At 38.6% G+C, this 25,905-nt stretch overlaps 1 protein-coding gene across 2 annotated transcripts in view; it reads right to left on the bottom strand.

Moving 5' to 3' along the window:
• Nucleotides 1-25,905, bottom strand: part of CDC42SE2 (CDC42 small effector 2) — an 83,343-nt gene that overhangs the window by 23,391 nt on the left and 34,047 nt on the right. For both annotated transcript variants that reach the window (XM_074932570.1, XM_074932569.1), the window contains one exon: nt 9,703-10,019. In XM_074932570.1, coding sequence (XP_074788671.1) covers nt 9,703-9,756 — 54 coding nt within the window. In that variant the 5' untranslated portion in view covers nt 9,757-10,019. The remainder of the gene's footprint in view (nt 1-9,702; nt 10,020-25,905) is intronic.

Below are 25,905 nucleotides of genomic sequence, written 5' to 3'. Positions count from 1 at the left end.
GTAGTCAAATCTAAAAAAATAATCTATATCTAATCTAAAATTAAAATCTGTTCTAAAATCTAGCTAGAACAATTTTTTCCTTAACATTGAAGCTGTGCTGCCTTCAAAAAAAATCATGATGTTTACACACATGACCCATAAAAACCTACTACTAAACATCCAAGAGTTTGTTTTTTTTATTAATTGGTAGTGCCTTTCCTCAGAGGATCTCAAGACATTAGTATGATCCCAGGCAACCACTCAAAAAAATATTCTGGCAGTTGTAATTCAGCCGATTATTCCCTACATACAAAAAACCCCACAAAAACCAAAACACCAAAATCCAACCCCCCCATCCAAAACCTACCTCACAAATCAGAGAAACCAGGAACTACAGTTTGTATGGCTTTGCTATGCAGAAAAACACTAAGTGTTGCAGCTTGCAGAAAACCCCATAACCTTCAGTTCTTTAACCACTAAATAAGCTAACACATATCTATCTTCACACATCAGTCAGTTTCTTCCCAGATTTTAATCTAGTTGTGTATGTATTAAAATAGTTAAACTTCCTCTTGATTATCTTCTCAGTGTAGGAACATTACTCTCCTTTTATAATGGAAATCCTTTTATAATGGAAATATTGTCATTTTATTCCGGAATCAAAAAAAGCAGCGGAATCTCAGTGACCTGAAATATATGCTTCTGTTTGATTTCTTTAGGTGTGGGGCCATACAAAGAGTCCTTGATTACATCCTTTACATCCTGACTATATCCTAGTCTTCCAGCAGTCAGTTTAATCCACACTGCTTTTACTATGACCACTTTAATCACCTCTTCTCTCTCATACTCACTACCGGTAGCAGCCTAAAATTGGTTGCATAGTGTTTTACAAATTTGCACTGGCTTCACGGTTAGCTTACAGAAAAAATAATATCCACGTAGCATAATAGCCTTAGAAACCTTTGACAGGTTTTATAATAGTTTTTAAAAGCAATAATTAAGTAGCCCTAATCCTTCTCTCTCATGTCTAGAATCCTGTTTCTTTATTCTCTGAAGGACTCACACTGCAGTTATTTTCTTTCCTCCCGTAAGTCTTCCTTTCTCTGCATTACAAATTGAAGAGACATTTAATTTTCAAAGCTTAATTTGGATGCTAAAAAAAGAGAATATGCATTTGATACTTTTCCATGTAGAACACAAGGTCCTGCAGGCTTTCATGCCTGCTATTCTATAGATCAGCATGCCTATTCTTGTGTTGGCATTTCTTCTTCTCTTTACAAGTTCAGCAATGCCAAGCTGCTACCACAAACACAAGTAATCCAGTATGTTACATGAACACACACACTCACACACATACGTGTGTACATTTGCATATCCTTACAGATCAGTTTGGAGTATGTACCTAGCAGGATTTACTGCCCCATTTTAACAGTAATCTACTATTTAATCATCATCCTAGAGCCTAGGAATTAAATGTTTTTTTTAAGTAACTGGATACAGCAAGCTGTATTTAAAGTAATATTTGTTCCAAACAGAGTTAAATAACATGCTGTCCTGTATGAATTTTACTGAAGTCTTTCAAGAAATCTACCTGGAGTGCATTTGGCTTGGAAGCCCCCTATGTTTAGAGGAGCTTGATGAGTCGTAGTATTCTTTCACAAATAATATACTCCCTTGACACAAAACTTTAGTTCTCAGTTGAACAGAGCCAAGTGTGCTTTCTTTAGATAATTCCCGATAGCATCAGTTTTTCAGTTCATAAAACTGATAAAGCACCCCAAGAGGCAAATTTTATGCAAATATACACAATGAGATAAAGAATAATAACTACAGTTTATGCAACTGTAGCATAAACAGTTTGAAAACCCTGATGTGACATCACCTCTAATGTTTTATTATTTTGGCATAATCCCCAATTAACATCTACTTATCAATCCTGTTGAAGTCTCTTCCTCCATTTCATTCAAATCTGATTCACATTTCTTTACCCACCACATCATCCCACATGCCCCAAACAATTTTTTGCTCTTTCCTCATTTCAGGTCAGAGGCTCTGAAGCCACCAATGGTCTAACATAGAGCTCCCCAAGTAATTGTCCTCCAGCTATAGAACAAGGATAGCAATGCTGACCTCGCAAATGAGTCAGGCTTGAGCTGCAAGAAAACTGATCTCAACATCAATGGCATAACTTGGGGGTTTCAGTGGAGACAAGACTTGAGCCTGTGCTTAAAGCAGTCTGAGATCAGAATAAGAGACTGCTACAAACTTCCAGAGCATTCCCTGTACTCAGCTGCCACCACACTCACTACCCATCAGAAATGCTTTTGGTTTTTAAGTAAGTAGAAGAATTTAAAAGGTCACAACTTCTTTTAACAAAGTGAAACTACAAAGTTCTGTACTGTACCACATCCCCTCCAGAGCGAAAGCAGCCTCTGATAAGCAGCAGTATTTCCTCCTGTGCACCGTGGTGAGATGAACTCTGCACCTCTGCTCCAGAGGTGGAGAGCTCCAGCTGGCCAATACCACCATGCTAGAGCAGTAGAGCATGAAATGCCATGCTATGCCAGCAAAGAAGTGCTGGTCTAGGCAAACTTAGAAGACAAATCATGACTTAGTCCCAGTTTATTTCTCCATCTCCAGAGATAAGGCAACCAACTTTAAACCATTTGTGTAGGTTAGAAACACCTAAGCCATAACACAGGCCTGCCAAAGGTAGGGAAAAATTCAGATGTTCTGGTTTGAGAGCATTCCAGTGCCAAAACATATAAACTATGAACTAGGTGGTCCTTATGATAAACCATCCAGCAGAACACAAAGGGTAGTTACATTTGCACTGAAAACCAATCACACCACAAACAAGAGAAACAAACAATTATGAAGACTCCATGCCTGTTGAAAACAGTATATTATAAACCCACACTATTTTCTGAGACTGAATGAGCTGAATTTACAGTTGCAAAAGGAGAGATAATGCAGCTTAAAACTATTTTAAAAAATTCCATGCAAGCCTCTCCCTTTTGATGTTGGGTCACTCTCAGAGAATGACATGTCAACAAATCACTGCCATACATTTATTTAAGGGAGAAAACACAAAGAGATGGTATCTTTCCTCAGCTACAGTAAACTATAGCTTTCTTGAGGGTACACCCAAGTTGCTAAAAACCCTGTGGAAATTATTTGAAAAACAAACCCAATGGGCTTAGAGAGGCATTACTTTGCTGAATCTGCATCAGAGCATGGTTCATAGGTTCAGTTTTTTGGACCAACCTCCACTCCTCTATTCTCCTAACTCCATGGCACAATATTATAGAAGTCAGCATTCTAAAGTGACCAGCTAAGTCACTCTGAAGATGAAAGTGAGAAAATCATTGCAAGGGATTACATCTATCGTTTACTGGGTACCTTATAATTTCAGGATCTCTGAGAATACATGAAGAATAGCTATAATTCAATGTGAACTTGAATACCATGTATGTCTCACGCATAAGAAAGAGTCATGACAGGAACTGCAAGGCCAAATGTTTGAGGAACAGTATGAAAAAGGAAAACTTTCATAACTGTGAAATGTAAATGCTGGGTATTAAAAATGTAAATTTGGGCAGATACCTTTAAAATAACCATTTAAAAATGCATGTTTTGAGTCTCGCATATTTAAGAATTAACTTCAACATAATATCTCAGATCCATTACAGAAAAGTTACAATAAAAATACTGTAAGGTAACAGCAGAGGAAGCTTCTACTTTCAATATTCCCTTTCATATCAAAAACAGATGTAAAAGGCTGAACTCTTAGCCTCAGGGCAATGACTGACTTCCCTATTCACTAACACTTCCATATGGAGTCAGTGAAAGCACACAGACTATGTCCAAGTTACCTCTGCCTCTACCTGCTGGCAAGTAGAAATGCCCCTAAACCTACATGCTTGCCCATCTCCCCTGCTCTGACATGAAAAACAGAACAGGGCAAAAACAGCTGAACTGCCATACATTAAAATTAAGGCAGACCAAAAATATCAGGGCTTTTTACCTTCCATTAAGGGAAAAAAAAAAAAAAAAGTAGTACAAAAATTGCATTGGATTTCGTAATTTCAGAAATGCTTCAGCAGTCTCCAAGGGTGCTTGCAAAACTATCAATTTTTGCTAGGGAGCATCAACTATTTCTTGAGTCAGCTCCTTTTGTCAGTGACTCATACCAGGTTTTGTTCTTGAAGACATCTTCCCACTGAAAAATGTGGAGATTTAAAAGAAACGAGCTATTTAAGGTCTCCAGCATTGGTGTCCAGATCAACAAAGAGTACGGTCTACTTCCTCCCCATGTTTAAGCAGAAAGCCTGAATTCTGTTGAAGAGCCTGTAGATACTAAAAGCATATTACGTCCCTCTTCAGATATATTGGTAATGGCAAGACACACTCTCATCAACAAAAAGCTGGCATAATTCTTGTTTCCACCTCCCACAAAGACCTATTTTCCATCCCATCAACTAGTATTGTATTAAATAAATAGCACTGATACAGCTAAGAGCTCCTAACAATTTCACAACCATAATAAAGGATTGCAAAATATTCCGTTAATTTTCATTCAGGTATTTATACATAAACACAAAACACTGCCTTTTTAGTTTTTTTTTTAAACATTTTAACACTTGAACATCACAACAGATATTTTAAGACATGGGGGCTATTTTAAAGGTAAAAGAAAAATCTAAAGTAGCTCTATCAGGCTAAAAGCACAAACAGATCAGATTTGAGAAATAACAGTCAAGCATTTTGCTGCTTATTTAACTCTGCTCCTTTTGATAAGGTGTTCCCTCAGGCTACTTCTACAACAATGCTGAATAGGAAAAAGAAAGAATTTGAAACATCTGATCTGGCAGCTCAATATGTAACTCAGTATGACAACTCTGAAATCTGAGGGCTCTCTAGAGTTATCACCTTTTATATTTGAGTCTTTCATAGGCTTACTGAATGTGGTAAGCTGATCAAATTTAACGAATAAGAGAGCCAGAGTTTCAGTCATTTCAAGCCAGAAGCTGTGCTTGTACTGCCCTGCTGTACTGAAGAGGGAGCCTGGCCCAGTAATTGTTCAGTAGCACACACCTGATGTACAGTGCGTGCCTACTGAGGGTGATTTATTCTGCATACCGAATGCTACACTGTCTTTACTGTGGTCAAGTTTTCAGGAGTTGCAGTGGTAGATGAAGCCTTAGCTATATCTGTGGCTACTTTTCTAGAAAAAAAGCTAGAGCTGACAATACCCATCAGTGGTTCATTCTCTTAAGTCGTTTATGTCTTCTGTAGCATTCAGTATTCAGTTCAGTTGATAAATACATGTAGCAGTATGTGCAGGGCTTTTTCTGCCTGTATTTTAAGACCAGCCTCCCCACTCTCAATATAGATCTGTCAATCCTCTTTCATACGTCCAAAAAGATACAAAGGAAAATTTACTTTCTAAACAACTTTAAACATTTATGGCATAGCATGCAGCAAAACCGTGATAGCCTTTTGACAAAACACAAAATGGAAATCATCTAAACAAAAGACAAGCAACAAAACAGAAAGTAGTAACTAGAGAAGGAAGCTCAGAGCAAGGAGACCACAATTTATGCTTTTATTGCAATGCAGTAATCTTACTGCAAGCTCAAAGGAAACTGAAGAGCTCGGCTGTACTGGTCTGGTGGCCCAAACCAGGTGAGAATACACCAGATCATGACCAAAGGCTTCTCAGACCAAAAATTAACTTTGCAGGTTAAAAATAGACAGAACACACACACAAAAAAAAAAAAAATCAGAGGAAAATAACAGATTCCTGGTGTAGGTGACGAGCTCAGCCTAAGAAAGAAACTATGGATGCGTTCTCTGAATACATGCAAAATAAAAGGTCTCTCTAAATTTCTTGTTACCAAGCAATGCATCCAGTAGTGGGGATTTGGCAGAGTTTACTGAAACCTAGCAGTGGATGGGACGATAGCACATAGGAAACATGGGAAGAAAGACTCACCTTGTCACCGGGAAGTACAAGATCAGCATACAGAACCTGTACCAAGTATCAGTGGGAGGTATTAAGAAACCTGGTGCAATCACAGGAAGTGCTACTCTTCTCAAAATAAAAAAAGGTTTGGGTCAGATCATAAGAGATTGAATTCAGACTATTTAAACAACCAAGAAAACCTGAACATAAATATTAGGAGATTAATATCACCTCCTTGATACCATGAAAACAGGTATGAAAGCAACTAGTTGCCTGAAGTCTACATTGTGGTGAAATGTATTATCAATCCAAATCAGATGAGAAAACTAGAAGTTGATAGGAGCATACCTTCCCTCGGCTTTTGTTTGCATTCTGCTATGATAAAGACCTCAGGCTATTAAGAAGCAAGATCTAAGACACCACCAGGAACATACTTCTTTCAATTATATCACTATTTAGCTCTGTTTTTTGCATACTCAATGTCTTCATTTATCACCCTATTTCAGAGAAGCATAATGTTCAAACATTCCCCTACCATGATCTTCTGAGTACTGCAGTCTTGGAAACACCAAGTGAAATATTTAGCAACCAAAGTAACATTAGGAGAGAGAGTAGAACACCGTTTTCCAAGATCTCTGTGTTTCATTTCACAGTTACAGGGTGCATCCATTTAGCACCAACAAAAGACAAAAAGCTGTGCTGTGATACATTTCAATAAAAGATGATGGTAGCACTTGAACACTGTCTTTTAATTAAGGAACCTCTTAAAGTACGCTAATATTACTTCAAAATTGTTACTGTTCTGCTCTGGGGTATGCTCTAGGGAGGTGATGGTAGTGAAATTAGGTAAGTAATGTGTCCTTATTGCCATAAAGTTTGCAAATCTTATCTAAAAATACATGGTTTGAAGCCATGAAAATGTACTGGAAAGCACCAGTATACAAGTCTGGTAGGCATACAGAGCATTGGCAATAACCTAGAAAATGCCTTTCTGTACATTCTGAATAATAGTCTTCTATAAAATTGACTGGACTCGGTGCATGTACATGTTTTCCATTTGAAGAGTACTACAGCTGTGAAGAATAGAGGTGCCATACCGAAGACTCCTAATATGCTAGAATTTTGCCAGGAGAAAGCAACAGAGATAGTTCCTCTATCTAGTTTCAAGAGAGGAGCTCAGTGGAAGCTATAAATATCACAGAAACATGTGACTACTGAAAGTTCCAGGTTTTTCTTCTCCAGTGAACAGGCTTAAAATTTACATCACTATCCATGACATTAAAGGTGTCCCAGTTATCAGACCTGACAAAGAAAATGAGGAGAGAAAAAAAAAAAAAAAAAAAAAAATCACATTTCAGAGAATGTAACTTTAAAACCAAAAGGAACACTTTAAGCATTGATCAGGAACCAGTAGCAAATTAATTTCCTGCTTTTAAGGTCTTTATTCTGAGAGGCTGGTGGTTGTCAGCATGGCTACAAGACCACATTAGTCCTTCCACAGAAGGAGCATGCTGAACTTGTAATGACTGAACATGAAAGTGATGGCTGGGACACTGTTAGGCCACGAAGTAGTCAGGATGCAGGAGGTAAAATGAAAGCAGGCATGTGGAAGAGATGAAACCAGGCAGATAAGGCATTTCTCCTGCAAAACTAGACTCAATTGACAGAATGAATAATAGAGGACAGACAAGTAGCTTTTACACAAGTTTGCATGTTTCACCTATCTTTTGATACAACCAGGCAATAAGTACTGGTATTTTGGGGCTAAAAACTGGCATGTTTTTTCAGCACATATGTCTCCCAAACATGCAACTACACAACACCTGCAATGACAGGAAAAAGTGCTTCCTTACCGCTTGTCTGATTTATCAGTTTGCTCTCACTGACAGTACATGCTTTGCTACATATCAGAGGAAAAACATTCCCGCACTTACTCAGATGTGTATGTATCTCATTAAATACTCCCTTTACTGCAACAGTGCATGGCTAAACAATGGCTGTACAACACAACACAGCAAAATGAGCTGAGTAACTGCAGGGGAAGGACAGCTAAGCACTTAATGTCAAGCATGCCAAGGAGGGCCCACAACTCTTTTCTGAGATGTGTCATGAAGAATTCTGGCACTTCATAACAGGAAAGGCTCTTACAACATTTGAAAGGAAGGTTTCAGGAACTGGGTCAATGCTCAGCAATGTGCTATTTGTATCTTAAACATGAGGATGGTTTTAATTTTCTAAGCAAATGCACACCACCAGATCAGCAAACATACAAAAGTGGGTTGTTTCCCTTTTCTCCACTTCTTAAATACGGTCTCTACCCTTCCATAAGTCAGGACCCACAGATCACTACATGCTGTATTAACATATTATGTATTTCTTGGGCAGTAACTTAACTGCATCACAAAGCCTGAGTCAAGATTTTATAAGGACTGAGGCTCAGGATTCATGTAAAAAAAGAGATCATGCCATTTTCTATCTCAAGGATAGAAAAAGTCATGCCTCATTTTTAATTGAACTATATATTCCAAAAACTAGGCAATTAACTTTGGCTATATATGGACACAGTTAGCATTTTGAAGGACTGCATGGTATTCGAGTAACAGGAGAGAATTGCAGCTTCCCATGTTGGCGTCTCAGAGTTCATCTCCCACAGCTCTACATGACTAAGATAAATTACACTCATTTGTTAGAAATGTTAATGGTCACACTATTTGCATTGCCATGCAAGGATCAGTCTGGCATTCAGGCTTTGTGCAATGGCAACACCTAACATTAGATTATTTTTTTTAACCTTTTGGCTTCCCTAATGCCAAATATTAACATCACAGCATATTAATATGTTTGCTCTATTCAGTCTGGTATTTTCTTGGTCACTAACTCCAGCATATCCTTTAGTAGTAACTGGCTTCTTTTCCCCGTATATGCAAGATGACGGTCCTCTCTATACATTCAATTAGCTTGATCTGCATGCCATACCACACAATGATTTTTCTCACTGTGCTAACCATGTTCCTGGTTAATTCCACCTTATGCAGGCAGATTTCATCCCAACAGCACTGGCCTCAGGAACACATTCTAAAGGTACTTTATAGTATACGAAACCCGAGAATATTTCTGTACTTTCATATACAGTATAAGAAACCCAAGAATATTTCTGTACTTTCTTTCTTCCTTACATATGCTTTAAAATGTTCTTTTATCCAACTGTTTGCTATGTACTTTTTCACACAACAGCCATTCCAAATTCTATTTAAAAAAAAAAAAAAAAAAAGAGCATTTGCAGTACGAGTGAATCCCTTCACTCTAAGGTTAATCTAAAAATTTACAAAACAGTTAAGGCTGAAATCCTTAATTAAATTAAGGTGGAGGAGAATTGGATTTCACTTCGGATTTTTTAACAGAATAATTTTCTTCTCTCATCATTGTCCAGTCGCACCCAAAGGCAGGCCCTAACCCATACAGAAGTCAAGGTATTTACAGATCTCCAATCAAAAATTACTTCTAGAATGACAGTTTAGGTCCTCAGCCTTTCTTTCCCCTCCTCTTCAACTCAAACTCTTCCCAGAGACTTTGGATAGATTTGATTTAAGGACAGGAAAATATCTGTGTGACAATACACTTTTTGTCCCCCCTAAACCTTAACTCACACTGAGCTTGCCAAACAGCACTAATTTAAAAAGCCATAAGAAAACCAGAAAATGTGAATAATCTAGTTAAATATAGAAAACCAAAGCAGTACCAATATTCATACTTACAGGCTGAGGCTGTTCTGCAATACAGCAGTTGAAACACAACCAAAACTCACTCATTGTTTACAGTCTGAAGTGAGAACACAGATGAAAAGCAGGACTCAGCCTCCGTAAATCTGTCTTCAGGTAACAAGTTCTTTAAATAGGTTTATATAATGATTCCAATGTGAAAATCTTTTCTCTGTTGAGCTCTTCTGCAAAGACAAGTCAGTCCCAGGCCAACTTGAAGGCAAAAAGTTATTTCAGAGTCTTCTTTCAGAAGGTTGGTCCCAGCACCACAGAAATGTTACGTATGCTTCTTTGGTCCCTAGTGTTATGGGAACCTGAAAACAGAAGTACATTGGATCAAAAAGAAAGAATATACAGAATCTCGTATTCCCAGAGAGCCATGCACACCAGCGATTTCTTGGTAGTATCTTGAACCACAGACCAAAGAGACACTAGCAAACATGTCACACAGTGACTACCAAAAAGAGCATACACCAGAAATCCATGATGCTTACACTCCAGCTTTTGTTAGAAGAAGCGATACCAAGAGCTAGCATCCAATCTTTTGGCAGCTGTCGCTGTTCGATCTGTTTCTAACTTTCCAATGTCATTTTAGAAAGTGACAATTGCCCATACACCCCTTAAAACCTCTTAAGAGAATTGTGCCTATTGACACTTCGTATTTCTCAATGGAAAAGTTGCTCAGGTCCATTCACAGTGCGAGGTTTAAACAGTATTTAACCCAACCCTGTTGCACTGGTCAAGGAAAGGCATGCTTTCTAAATGTTAAGGAAACAAATTTCTGAATATGGAAAATTTGCAACATGGCTGAACTTGCTCAAGATATTTTCCTTCCACTCACTCTACCCTCCTGCTTCCTATACAGTTGACTACAAGTAATCTCCTCCTTTGAAAAGTTTGAAACTGTTTTCTTAAACCTCTAGAATTCCTCATGTGGAACAACTGAGACTCCAGATTCCAACCATTCTTTTGCTAAAATAATGTTTACTGGTCAATCTCTAACCCAGTTTCTTTCTGTAAGACTGCAATAAAAATTCCTTTGAGACTTCACCCTGGCCATTTATCTTGCCATCTATCATAAACTTTACTTACAGACAAAGGGAGATAATGAGTATACAGAAATTTTTACACGCATACTCCTTAATAATTCTATATACAACCACATCTTCATTCATAGAATTGTGTGCTTAACTATGCATTGTTATTTGTATGCCATTCCTCACCGTATGAAGTGGTTTGGAGACTCCATGGGATACATAAACTATATATATATACAAATATGTGTACATACACGCACATTCTGTGGCAGAGCAGTGGCACTTAGCTACTGCCTTCACCAGTTCTCTACATGCCAAGCACATAAGGAATGAAGTCCCTCATTTACTACATACATGCCAAGTTACTGTACTGTGCAGCAACTACTATCCAGGTACTTTCCAGGGCTGTTGGCTACAACGCACACATACAGAAATAGAGTAGCACCTTTCCCATACTAAATCCAAAGCCTCTGGGAAGCTTTCCCACTTCTTACCTTTTAAGAAAGTAACAGAGACTCTTCAAGAAAGAAATGCATGCTGTAGTAACACCATTTAAATAGCAAAACCCCAGCAAAAGTACTTGTCTCTCCTAGCTTTGAAAAAACTACTGGTAATGTTTAATTATATGCCTGTTTGAGGCATTGCTTGCCTAAAGATCAGAATAGGAAGGGAGGGAAAAATGCTTTGCTAGCTTTTCCTATCACTAGGACCATACAGAGGGAAAAAATTTTATTAAACAGAACACCTTGAGGATAAGAAGAAACCTAATGAAAAAACAAATCAAACAAAAAGCCAACAAAAAACCCCCACGAAATCCTTCTACACAACTTTTATTTTGTCAGACACTTCAGAAAAAGGTCTTAGTACAGTGCTAATATGACATCTTAGATTTTTTTCTAGATGACCATCTAAATCCCATGGATGTGTCAAGAAGCTGCAATAAAAGATGGGAATTATCAACTAATAGTGTGAAATCCAAGAATGAAAATAACTTTAAAAGTCTCTAAGGAAATTCTCACCTCATAATTAGATAGATTCACATCATTTTCTCAATTCTTCTGGTTACTGAAAGTTCAGTCAACTTTAAATAGCAAGAGCTGGACTAACGTAGAAAAGCTTGGTTAGAAAATACTGTTCTCTGCTACACAATCCTTTTCTAAACGATTCAGTATGTAACAAAATTGGAACTAAAACATGATTAACCCCTGTTAAGCATGTAACAACTGACAATTTTAGTGTGGTAAATCTTACACTGTACAGCTTATTTCTCATTAAAACTTGTTTTTTCTCATGAGGAAGAAGGTTCCAAGTTGCTCTGAAATGCACCGTCCCCCAATGCTAGCTGCTCAGGGTTATGATAAATTGAGAAAGCAAGTACTCAGAGCATTTTGAAGTCTAATATATTATAACCTGACAGACCTGTAAATGGATACATTGCAGAGGGCTTCTCTTGCTGTGCCAGTTACCCAATATTCTGATTTGCCACTCCTGAAATTGACACGCATATTACAGCTTCCTCACAATCTCTTTCTGACAAAAATCCAGATTTAATGTATCAAATTCTTGTTCTCAAGGAGGGTTAACTTCCACGCTGTTGTTACACTCGTGTACAGAAGACATACACGGAAAGGGCAGGGAAATTCCTCATCTCCTCATTTGCTGACTGATAGCTGGCATGCTACTCCAGCTCACTGTGGCGTTAAGCACCGTGTTGAGCTGAAGCCCTGAGAACAAACCCAAAGGACTGGTGGATGCTCCTGTGAGCCTGAAAGGCTAGGCTCTTCCCGATTACAGAATACTCAAGGGTTGAGAAGAGTTCTTCCACTCAGCCACTCTCAGCATGCAGAACTTGTGCCCTCCAGGGCAGAATTCTCCGAAACTGTCTCTTCCCCTTAAATCAAAAGCTGCTAAATGACAAACTCAAGCTAGAAATCTTGAGTAATAGTCTCTGATAACATGTTCATTCTTAAAAAAGTATTTTAGCTTCCATAGCCTGTATAGTGCCACATTTGCCTTTAATTTCATGGTTCTGCAATCAGTACCAAGCAGTTTTTCAATCTGTTGTCTTTTAGTTAAAGAAAAAACAATAGTGGGAGGACGTATGTGTAAGTCTGGAAAAAACTGACAGTAACTGCACCTCTTAAAAGTCAAACAAAAGCTTAGCAGGACGTGTTAGAGCACTGGAATTTTATATACCCCCACTCTGCTAACAAATTATTTTCGCAGTGGCCAGGTTAATATAAAAGACCAGCTATAAATCTGCTGCACCAAAATGGAAAGAAAAAGCAATTAAACTGAAGGCATAAAGGCATATCAAGCACTGTGATGTCAACAGCAACTCACTAGGACTTCTCTTACACTGCTAGTTAGTTACTTGTTTAAAGAACAAATTCTCCTTTTCCAAATTATTGGTTGGAAAGACAGACAGACAGACAGACAGAAAGACAGACAGACAGACAGACAGACAGACAGACAGACAGAAAGACAGAAAGACAGAAAGACAGAAAGACAGAAAGACAGAAAGACAGAAAGACAGAAAGACAGAAAGACAGAAAGACAGAAAGACAGAAAGACAGAAAGACAGAAAGACAGAAAGACAGAAAGACAGAAAGACAGAAAGAAGCACCATACTGACCTACAGCTACCAGTCAGATAATTACATAGTATCAGCCCACTAGCAATCTCCTGAGAAAGTGTTCCTGCCAAAGTCTGGACTGCCACCCCAAACCTAGCTGTGATTAATGAGATCCCCAAATTTGTGTGCAATACTTCTCAGCTAGCTCTCCGCTTTGTCACAGGATCAAGCTTTTAATACAGTGCTGTTCACAAGTGTTGCTGCACCGTCTGTGTAGACGTGCCAGATGAAGGCTAAAGAACACAATTCAACAGGTCCATCACTTTGTTTTCGCTCTTCATATATGGTGCTCAAAGTGGCACAACACCATACAGTTCATGTTGAAAAGACAAAGCACTTATTCATTCTGAACTGGAAGGTTAATCAGACTGATGAATGGTGAAACACCTATTTGCTCTTTCCCATTTAAACTTTCTGAACTCTGAATGCAACTTAAAATTCACATTGCAAGAACACACAGAACTAACATGCTGAACAGCTCTGTCACATTTTAAGGCTTTTATACCTTACGCACAACTTCATTTTCATCCCGTTTATAGAAATTTTAACTAGCATGAACAAATGAAGATATTAAAAATGATACATTGTTTAAAAACTTAAAGTGAAGAGCAATAAGGTAATTTTCATTCCTCTTGAAGTTTATTCCACAGTAGCTGATCTAATGCAAAACATAAAACTACTGCTTATTGTTAAACACCAGTCATAAAGGCAGTAAGTGCAAACACTGCATTAACGGACAGTGGGGGTGGAGCACATTCTCTTACAGTATCAGAAATTTTTCTTATTAAAGCAGTATTAACTCTCTTGGAGAAACGAAACAGAGCAGGAAAGGAGGAAGATTAAAAAAAAATAACTCCAACTCCCCTCCAAGCTCTTCACATGTACTGGCAAAAAGTAAGTTCAAGAGCATTTACCTTAGCTCATCCAAACAGGAATATGCTGCATGCTGTGGACAGTCAATGGGAATAAAGCCACTTATTAATTATAGATCCTAAGAATAGCCCACTGTTTTAAAATAACATCTATAAGGTTCCTTTCAAGGGTGAACTCTCTGTATCCTTTGACTGCATATGGTTCACTATGGCTTCAAACAGGAAGTGCAGTAACAACACTCTTTGACAATTACTTGAAGCCAATAAAATCACAGGGAGAGAAGAAAAACGACTGCAGGTGTTAACATCTGAATGTAACTAGATTTGCTTCAAAGCTCAGACTACTATCTAAGGAGAAGGGTGGGTGTGTGTGGGTGGGTGTGTGTGTGTAAGAAAAAGAGAAGCATGCACAAAGTCATCGCTAAGTATGCTGTGTGATGCGCATACATGCACAAAATCACAACCAGGACTACTACTAGTTTATTAGTCTTGAGTACTTTATGAGAAAAAAAAAAATACAATTATTCTTGATATGGAATTTTACAGATTCTGTAAGAGACACTTATTTTTCTGCCTTAAAGGCTCTGAACAGCTATTTGTTTCAATCCTGAAAGCTGTAAGTAGAAAACTGTCATTTTAGGGTGCATTTTTAAGACTTCTTTCAAATTTTTCACTTTAAATATATTGTTGCCATATTATTTCCTCTTGCTGCTTAGCATATACAGTTAAGTGGCAGCAAAAATGAGAGGGGGAGGGGATTAAGGTGTGTCCAAACCAACTCAGCAGTTGCACCGATGCACACTTCCATACACACAGCTGTAGCAACTGGAAGATGCTCTCCAGCTTTCAAGAGAAGTAAAAAGTGTTTAGTCCCTTGACAGTCTCATTTTTTGAAACAATCTGTACAAGAACCAATAGCGGTTTTAAAAAAACCTATAGGGAAAGCTGCCTTCATGCATGAATTTTGTGTCAGAAACTTAGTATCACCAGCGCAGTGCACTTGCAGAAGCACTCTTGCTCTCTTCACCCCTAGCAGAGCAAGCACTTCTGTGGACTTTGGCATTGCTTTTAATGCACCAATTATCTTTTGCACTTTCAGATCCTGAGAAACCTGAGCTGCAAGTAACTCTTGCCAGACAAAGGACAACATTCATCATCGACATAGGCTGAATAAGGCTGAAAACCCTTTTTCACTTCCTCATAACTTTCCCATATCTATTCTGCCCCCACCCCCTGCCAACCACTTTAGGGTTTAGTTTCATGACACTGAAGAAGCTTCTTCGAAGTTTGACTTAAGACTTTGGTGTGCATTTCCAAGTCCTGACTCTGTAAAAATCTATTTTATGCATGACTTTATGATAGAGTTTTTAACATTATGACTAAAGCTAGTTATAAGATTTCTATTACAGGGTTTTATTTTGGGATTATTGGTCATTTGGAGTCAAGGGGGTTTTTGCCCCTATTTATACTGAAGTGGTTTTCATTCATGTATTTCCTTAAGCAGCTTAGGAATAGGTTGTACTTAAAATCAAGCTCAACACAAAATAGTAAGCATGAACAACTATGTATTATGAGAGGGCTTTGTTTCTGAACTAAAAGTTTCAAAGAATACTGAAAATGGTGGAATAGGATGAACGTACTCTTGCCGTTTACTTGGAGAAAGACGGTGGGGGGTGTGTTAATTCTTCTTCTTGTTAATAGAATGGAGTCTAGCTTTAGGAACAATCTCATCTTTCCCTGGAACCAACATACCTCCAGTTTTTATTTGTGTTTTCAGTTTGTAGGATGACACCACAAGTTTCCCATCTGAGATAATACATGGGAAGGCAGCAAAAACAGGAAGTAAACCACAGTAAATCCATAAGGAGAAATATTAGGCTTTTCCCATCAGATCACTACGGTATGAGAAGGAGCTGTAGAACAGGTGAAGGCAGGAAAGCTCGCTATTCGATAACATAGTGTGACATTAATCACGCTGTTTACAAAGTGCCAGCTAGGAGCTTATAGCGAAGAACCTTTAAACATCTTGATAGTGTTAAGCTCAAGCATTTATCATTGGCAAGTGCCCTGCCTTTTTTTTTTTTTTTTTTTTACACCCCCACCTGCAATTGCCTGAGTTTTACTCTCTAGCCATTCTGTTAAATTTAATTATTTCAGCTAAGTGGCTCAGTCCTTGAAAGGTCCTTATTATTTTGTGCCCAAAACCAACAAAGATAACAGGCAATATTACGGTGGCCCCATTAAAACTCCCCATGTCCAGTTTGAACATCATTAAAAAAAAAAAAAAAAGTCAGTTTTCCAGGACTAAACCAAGTTTAACAGACAATACTGTGTTAGTGACTGAGCAGTGCAGGTAAGCTTTTTCCCAGCACTGGCACTTTCAAAGCTTCCTGTGACTTCAGTTAATAATTGCTTTCAAAATACATGGTTCAATGCAGCCTTCCGAAACAGCCGATACATAGTTCATACTATCTCCCACACAAACGTGCAGACAGGAACCTACTTCTCTAAAAACCACAGCTCAGAATATCTAATAGTTCTGCACTGTGAAAATAAAGACTAACAGAAAACTAATAGCCCAGATTTATATACTAAATAACAGGAAGGCAAACCAAAGACTAAATAAGTATGTTTTGTCCTACCTAAGCATAGTCTAGGCATAATATATTTTGCCCTACTTACAAGTAACAGTCAGTTAAGAACACATGATAAGCTTTTGAGAGTGCACTCCTATGGTTTAGGAAATATGATTTCATATTGTCTGCCCATTCACATTCAAAAAATAAATAAATCCTGTTACTCAAAGTTCTAGTTGCCCAATAAGATCATCTTAAGTGGCAAGCCCTATTGAAGGTGACAAAAATGAACAGTTTTTCCAGCTGGTCTCCTTCTTAATTCTAACAGGTAATACCAGTCAGAAAGAAAAACCAAACAAGGCAAACTAGTGCTCTAAGGCAGGCTCTGAACAGGTACCATTACCAGAAAGAATGCAAAGAAAAAACCCAACAAACAAACCCAAACCTCTCCCTGAAGAGCTCCCTGTTTTTTTAAAGTACTGATGGGAATCGTTCAACATTGGCATCCAGAGTCCATCACTTCAACAACCGTGTAGCGTTAAAAGGAATGGAATAGTCTGTGGGGAAAAAAATACCCATAACAAACTATGTGACAGATCATACAAGATATTCAAAGGACCCCTACTTGTTTTTTAGTATGACAAAAGACAAAAAACACTATTCACACTTATAATATTACTTTTTCCACAGAAAAGTAATACACCAAAGCAATTTCCAAGAAAGGTTTAGGATAGAGGAAAGGAGTAAGTGAGAAAGGGAGAAAATGTCATTAAAACTTTCAGGTTAGAGGGACACTCTTACCAGTACATTGTTTGATGTCAAAAAAAAAAAAAAAATCAACATGGCACACCGCTATTACAGATTTTAACTTACTATTGCAACAGAAGTCTGCCATTGTATTTAAACTCATTTTAATGCACCTCAGGAGGTTATTACTGTCACCTCCCACTCATGTACAAAAAAATTATGAAACCAATTACAGTAAGCAAAGCAGCATCATGTTTTGTGAGGCTGGATAAATTTTTGCTCAGTCGCCCAGTAGCACTAGCTAGGGTGCTCATTTGCCTGTTTGAAAAGCCAGATTAATCACCTCTGTTCAAGCCTTCCTTGGCACATGGTGATGAGATGTTTCAAACAGGAAGAGTACATCAGCTCAAGCACCATGCTTCTGCTTTAGCTTTCAGTTCTGTAGCTTGCAAGCCACAAAACAGCAATACTTTTCTGTTCAAGGTGCAACAGAACAGCGTATTTTTCACTTGCTAGCATTTAAAACCCATTTTGTTATTCCCTAGCCCTTTTATCATTTCTCTATTATTAGCTGCTTTAGATGACTTGAACACTGCTTGTGCACCTACATGTATGCACATGGGAGATTGCTAAAGGAAACTTAAAAATTAAGACAAATCACATTTCAAAGATACTTGGATCACTCTAGAATAGAAGTGGAATTTAGAATGTTTGAAATATGTACTTACAGAAGCAATAGGCAGAGATCTATTAGTTCATGCAGTCCAACTTCTCAGGTCTACCAGTTCTCAAGTAGCAGTACAGTCTATTGTACTATGCAGTCTACTGTATTTTCAGTGCTCCCATTAATTCTCCTGAATGACCTCTCTGCAGCTTAATACAGATCACATCTGCTGGCTTCAACTTCTACCACCTTTAGTGGTTGCTCATTTAAACAGCCCTCACACAACAACCACACATATGCAAGTCTGAATTAGGCTATTATTGGTCTGGAGTGGTGTCAGTTTTTCCTGACTAGACACTTCAAAGTAGTATATTAAAATATTTGATTTATTTCATAGGAAATCCATCTTCAGACAGAAAAAGGTACAGAAATACAAGCAATATCACCCAATTTAGTCAGGAAAAGCAGAATGCTACTGGGGCATATGGCAGGGCAGGAAAGCACAGAAGCTTTAAAACTGGTGAGAGGTGGCAAAGTGCTAACTGGGCCTGTTAAGATTTCACTTAAGCATGGGGAGCTGCACCAGCAGACTGACAAAGTCTCAAAAAATATGCTCTAATCAGAAATATGCATACATGTAAAAATGCTTACCATAGCTACTTGTGCTTTTACACCAGAGCAGGGGGGTAGGAAGCATATAAACTGCCTGGTGTTTTCCTCTTCTCCCATCAAGAAATCATACAGAGATCTGGTAACGCAGTACTGTATAAGACGCAGCACAAAGTGACTCTCAGGCAGGAGGGTCAAGTTTCATCTTCATCTATCAGCATACAGCAAGAGCTGTTCTCTGCCTCCAGACATTTCTCAAGTCACTCAAGGGAAAGGAAAATCTAAACATAACTGTAGCAACAAAGAAGTTGGGTTCATGTATCATAATTTAAATATGTCATAATGCAGAAGAGTGTCCTAATTCTGTAATCCTTAAACAATTGCAAAGAAAACAATTAACTGAAATACCAGGACTATGTAAGAAGTATGCACAGAGAGGTTCTAGACTTCCACAGCAGATAACCCCTCTTACCCACTTCTACATATCGGAAGCCTACCAAATACCATGGAAGCATTCATATGAAGCCACACACACAACCTATAATTCAGTAAATGCAGCAATCACAAAATACTTCATTCCTATGGCTAAGGCTATCATGGAAGTGAGGCTGTCACACACCAAGTATGAAAATAACCAGAAAGCTAAAAACCTTTACAGACCTCAGACAACTAGTCTGCATTAAGAAGAACAACTACAAACTGAAAAAAAGTTTCTAGGATCAGCTGGTAAAGAAAAATTTCATACATTAGAGTGCAGTCAGAATGAAATAACATTTTGCACATCAAGAACATCTTTTCTTTTGCTGAAAGGAACACTTTTTTTTTTTTTTTTAAAAGCAGAATGAGATTTAGAGAGGGGAAAAAAAAAAATCTCATGAAGAGTTTTCCTTAATTTTTATTTCTACAGTTATTCACACTAATCCGCTGCACATGCACACACAGACATAGCTCATTAGTAACAGTAACAGCACTACCTATACAGGGTTTTTTTCATAGAGGAAATCCTATAATTCAGTACCCTATTTTGTGACCACCTTCAAATTAAGATAAATTACTGCACTTTTCTTCTCCCTCCTCCAAGTTGACAGTCATTGGGAATGATCCTTAATATTCAGCTGAATTTGAGAATTTACTCTTTGGAAGAAATACTTGACCACAGAGAGCTCTTGTATGTGTTTTGCAAAACACTAATAAAATATCTATCTCCACAATCAAAGGCAATGGTATGAAAAAATGTAACTGCAAACAAAATACTGAAAATTCTCATTGATTTACATTTTGTGATAGATATTTGCTTATTAATTTTTTGGTTGGAGGTGAAGATCATGTTTGTTGTTTGGCAGGTCCATGACAGATGTACCCACTCTGAATGAACAGTGCTTCAGTTCAGGCATCACTGACAAGGAGGTCTGACTGAAGTCAGCCCTGCTGTGCAAACCATGAGAACTGTGCTAGGCTGTGTTATCTTCACAGGTCGTCCAGGTCATGTCTTATCAGGAGCTAACAGTACCAGCCTTAGCTTGGACTAGACAAAATAAAACCACTACAGCTGCACACCTGCAGTCAAACCAAAGCAGGGTTTAACTACAAGTCAATGACTTTATGCTATAAATATCTGTAGCTCCTCTGAGCCCACTGAAGTCTCCTGTACAGCAGCAGGCTGCATGGCAGTGATCTCCCCCTTGAGCAGGGCCAGCTCTCAAGATTACTCCTTAAGGTTGACACACCCCTTACCCAGCATTTAATATCTATAATGAAGTAAATGATATTTTACATTAGGCCTAAAGGTATCAGACAATGATAGAGTATCTTGAGTTGGAAGGAACCCATAAGAATTATCAAGTCAAACTCCCTGCTCCTCTCAGGACTACCTAAAACTGAACTAACTGTATGACTAAGAGCATCATCCAGACACTCCTTGAACTCTGTCAGGCTTGGTGCCATGACCACTCCCTGGGGAGCCTGTTCCAGTGGCTGACCACCCTCTCAGTGAAGAACTGTTTCCTAAGGTCCATTCTGAACTTCCCCTGATGCAGCTTCATTCCATTTCCTTGTGTCCTATCACTGGTCACCAGAGAGAGGAGATCATCCCCTCCCCCTTTGCTGCCCCCCTTGAGGAAGCTGTAGACTGCCATGAGGTCACCCCTCAGCCTCCTCTTCTCCAGGCCGAACAAACCAAGTGACCTCAGCTCTCGAGACCTTTCATGATCTTGGTTGCCCTCCTCTGGACACACTCTAATAGTCTGATGTCCTTATGCTGAGGCGCCCAGAACTGCACACAGTACTTGAGGTGGGGCCTCACCAGTGCAGTGCAGAGTGGGACAGTCACCTCCCTCAACTGTCTGGCTGTGTTGTGCTTGCTGCATCCTAGGACACAGTTGGCCTTTCTGACTGCCAGGACACACTGCTGACGCATATTCAACTTGCCGTCAACACAGTCCCCCAGATCTCTTTCCACAGGACTACTCTCCAGCCTCTCATCACCCAATTTGTATGTATAACCAGGATTACTTTGTCTCAGGTGCAGAATCCAGCACTCACTCTTGTTAAATTTAATGGTTTTGGTGACTTTCCAGTTCTCCAGTCTATCCAGATCTCTCTGTGAGGCCTCACTACCCTCAAGGGAGTCCACAGCTTCTCCTAATTTAGTATCACTGGCAATCTCAATGTATATTCAACTCCTGTATCCAGATAATTTATTAAAAAGCCCTGGTGAACTTCACTGGTGACTGGTCACCAATCTGATGTTACCCCATTTACTATAACTCTTTGAGCCTGACTCATCTGCCAATTGGTCACCAACATATTAGCGACATGTCTAGCTGTGTGCTGGACATTTTGTCCAGAAGGACAGCATGAGAGACAGTAACAAAAGCTCTCCTAAAATCCCAAAACCCACATCTACTGGCATCCCTTGTTCAGCTAGATGGGTAACCTTGTCATGAAAGGAAATCAGTTTCTTAAGTGGGACTTTCCCTTTGTAACCCATGCTGGCTATCACCATTGTCTCTCATTTTTCAGTAACTGCCAGAATAATGTTCTTCATGATTTTACCAGGCACTGAGGTGAGACTGACAGGCCTGTAGTTACCAGGGTCATCTTCCTTCTTCCTCTTCTTGAAAACTGGGTTAAATCACTGCTTAATTACGATTCAGTTATTGCTTAATTGAATACAATTTGATTTTCATTCAATCATCAATTAATTATCATTTGATCATCATTTAATCATTAATGAAACCCTTTAGTTAATCCTGTAATGATTTCTCTTAATTCCTCTCCAACAAATGTATTTTTATACACTAGACAACAGGAACAATTTTACCAAATAAAGTTTACTTATAAATTAATAAAGTTTACAAAATCAGGGATGTGTAATTTTAAACCCAAAAGACACTATGCTCTAACACATAGAAAAATAGCCAAACACACATAGTCAGCTTAAAATAAAAACACGTGGTGCACAGATTTTCAACATTTAAATGCAATTTCAATGAAGATACCAGAATTACTGACCTAATTAGGAAACAAAGTGCTCTACAAAAATGGAACTTTCAAAATGTTCCAGAAACATTTTAACAAAGTATGTACTCTCAGCGAAACAGTTACTGGTGTTCTGAAATCTGAATGCACAGGAAACTACATTGTCTCCTTAGAAATGACCTGCCTATCTTGCCAAGAACCACTGAATTTGTGTTCCCTGTGCACTCACAAAAAGTTCAAGGTCATTACTGCTAAAAATGCCTATTTGGAAAATGCCCTGTAGGTTGTACCTCAGTGATGGTTAAGTAACCTGGAGTTTTACTGCCAATGTAAAACCACTGTAAATCTCAAATGGTTTGGATTTTCTATGAAACACCCATGTATACAGCAGCATATGGCTTACCTACATTGATAGGTATCCAGCAAATGGAAAAACCTAGAATAAAGGCATGTCAAGGCTAAGAGTTATTTTTTCAACAAGTTCTAAAATAAGTTGTTTATGCCTGTAAATACTAGACAGGTTCATTTCAGGTCCCCAAACTGAAAGCTGCTGACAAAACCATAAGCAACTTGCAGTGGTTTTCTACTAAATATGAAAGAAACTTTTATGTTTCTCGAGTCTTAGTGGGTCACTATAAGGAAGTAAATAGGCAATGTGAGAAGTGTACTCTGATACCAAGTAACCACAGGATGACACTAATTGAACTCCACAGGGAACTTCTAGTTAACTACAGCTATTCAAAATTACATTTTCATACAATAGACAGAAAATACTTATGCAGAATGAGGTTACAAATGTTACTTCCATACATCCTTATAAAAAACCCCAGACGTATCAGAGATAGGATATGATTTTTCCGGATGCAAATTCAGTCTGCCAATAATTTGAAGAGCTTTCACTAATTAACTGCAGAGATTATCCTATGTCATAAACTACCCAATGTTATCCAAGGGCCTACTAACAGAATGTGTTTAAAAACGCTTCACAACATAAACAACTGCTCCTGTAAATTCTGGGGTTTGGGGTTCTTTAAAAAAAAAAACAAACTTCAATTTCTAAAAACATAAAGAAACCACTCAGGTGGAATGGATTGTGATAAACGCAAACACTCCTCAAACTGAAGACCTTTCTGTTCTTTGTGATGCAAGGGAAATACTTTGTATGTATTACACTAAGATGCAAGAGAGGGCTGAGACAGTACATCTGGCCACTTCTGTTTTGTTACTCAGCATGCAGAAAGCTAAACTTTTGAGGATACATCTGGATTCAATGGGTGGTCTCTTCCTGCGCTCAAGATACCCACTTTCTTAATTGTGTCTATTTTACTATTAGTTTGATAGTTTTCTGTGAAATAGAAGTGTCTGGCTGGTTTAAGACTTGAGCTATGTGACAGCAGCGAAAACAACCAGGTGAGCAGGTAAACTGGCAAGATCTGGAGCAGCTTCTTGGCCTAAGGCACAGGAGGGATGGTGGGAGCAGCCATCGGGTATCCAGCCTGCTGCAGGCAGACCAGCCTTCCCCAGGGGGCAAGTCCTGGGTCAGGGACCCCCACCCAGCTTCCCGGTCCCACCCATATGGCCTCACTGATGTTACACACATTTTCAAGTACCCTCCAATGCAAATAGCTGACAACTTTCTTCAAAAATGTTGATGAATACTTGGATTACTAAACATATTCTTTTTCCAATATACTCTTTTTCTCCTGAGTAAAAATATGTGATTCAGCTGCACCACACTTACTCAATTTATTCTCACTACAAAAGTGTTTCAGTCAGTTGGCTTTGATGTACTCATGCAACTGCTGTTCTCTTCCTTAAAAATGCTGCTTTTTATTTGCTCTTAAGCATGTTTTGCATGAGAAACTCCCATCCTATCCTTTTCCCAATATATTCTAGACTAAGCTCACATCACAATAAAAAATTACATTCGCTAAAGCAGAACTACTACATGACGTTTTCAAAGCAGAGGAATGCCAGCTACTCAGTAAGACCTAGTTGAAAATTAATTAGAATCAGCATTATTTCCTCCTAAAAGTACAAGCCGGGGGGGGGGGAAGAAATACACCACAAGCACATTAAGAATCATGTGAAAAGAGACTAACTATCGGGCTCCAAACTCAGCCTAACCAGGGGATGGGAAAGTATACGCTACCACTGACATTTCCTCACAAAAATCTGTGCTGCAGCTTTCAATGCTTACCTCTGCTACACTGCAAATGGTTTTGCTTTACAAATGAGAATGCCACAACATGAAAAATAAGCCATTCTAAAGCAAAAAGCATAAACAGTTGTAAATCTGCTCTGTGTTTCTATCCAAAGTAATAAAGAACACTTAAATAGCGTGACATTTTTTTCTCAATTTTTCTTCACAGTCACTGGTTTAATTGTTAACCTTCTTATTGGTAGAGCAAGTTTTGTGCACTAGAACTCAACTTGCAACAATGCTATCCACTTCTCAGTTTAATGCGGTTTGAAAAACTGTATGTTCTACCACACTACTAGGTGTTTAGCAACAGATGTTGAAAACACAGTGAACCACAGTGCGTGTGCTATCTGGAGTCTTAACTACCCTCTGATTTTATTAAACAAAAATTAACTGTCCAACTCTTCTTACCTGGCTTGGTTCCCACAACTGACAAGAGCACTCTATGCTGGTTTAGCAAGTAGCTACCACAACAGCACAAAACCTTCCTAAAAAATACTAACAACCTAACAACCACACCACAAACCTTCCCACCCCCAAATGTGGGTATTTCTTCTTTAGCTCAAAGCCAGACAGCATTTGCTGCTTACTTCTAACTAGCTTTCAGTTACAGTTGTACACTGTGACTTCTGCTTTTGAAAGTCTCTTATCTGTGAATTGTATTAAGAACAATCTACCTTATCAACAAAGAAAGTGGAAAACCTGTTCTGAAAAGAAAAAAAAAAAAAAACAGCAACCAAGAACATTGTTGAATATGAAACTAGATTTGCCATTTGTCACATACACTGTGTCTATAGAAGGATGAGGTCACTGCTCAGTTGTCCCAGATGTGATTTCATGCACAGTCATTGCACCGCACTTAATCCATTACCCATGTGAGCACCTCAGGAGGCACCATGCGTGGCTGTATGCAAGGGAGCAGACTTTCACAAGCGGTTTAGTGGTACCCATGCCAGACAGGAGTTCACGCAAGCTAAGTCTGGACTAGCTACTACAACTTCCACATACAGACATGATCCAGAGTCACCTAAACCCAGAGCATGGCCCCTCACCAAGTATCTGTGCCCCATCTCTCACATTCTCTGTACCTCACCCCCTGCATGGGAATCCATGTGGAAAAGGGGATTGATTTGTGTGTGGTTAATGGCTGAGCATCAAGAGCTAGCTCAAACGTTGTTTTTAAAATACAGACTACAGTGCATTGTATTGCTATCTTGCATGAAGGAACCAAAGGTCATGTCAAAAGTAAAATAACTATATCTAGGTTATTGCAACAACAACATCAAAAAACACCTAGACCTAAAAGACATATTTTCTTGCCTTCTTATTCTAGGAACTTCATGCATGAAATGCATTTATGGGTGCAGTGCTCTTATA

This window comes from Athene noctua, chromosome Z (assembly GCF_965140245.1).
Source record: "Athene noctua chromosome Z, bAthNoc1.hap1.1, whole genome shotgun sequence".
Lineage (NCBI taxonomy): Eukaryota > Metazoa > Chordata > Aves > Strigiformes > Strigidae > Athene > Athene noctua.
The sequence above is the reverse complement of the archived record's forward strand: the minus strand, read 5'-3'. Positions and strand labels throughout refer to the sequence as shown.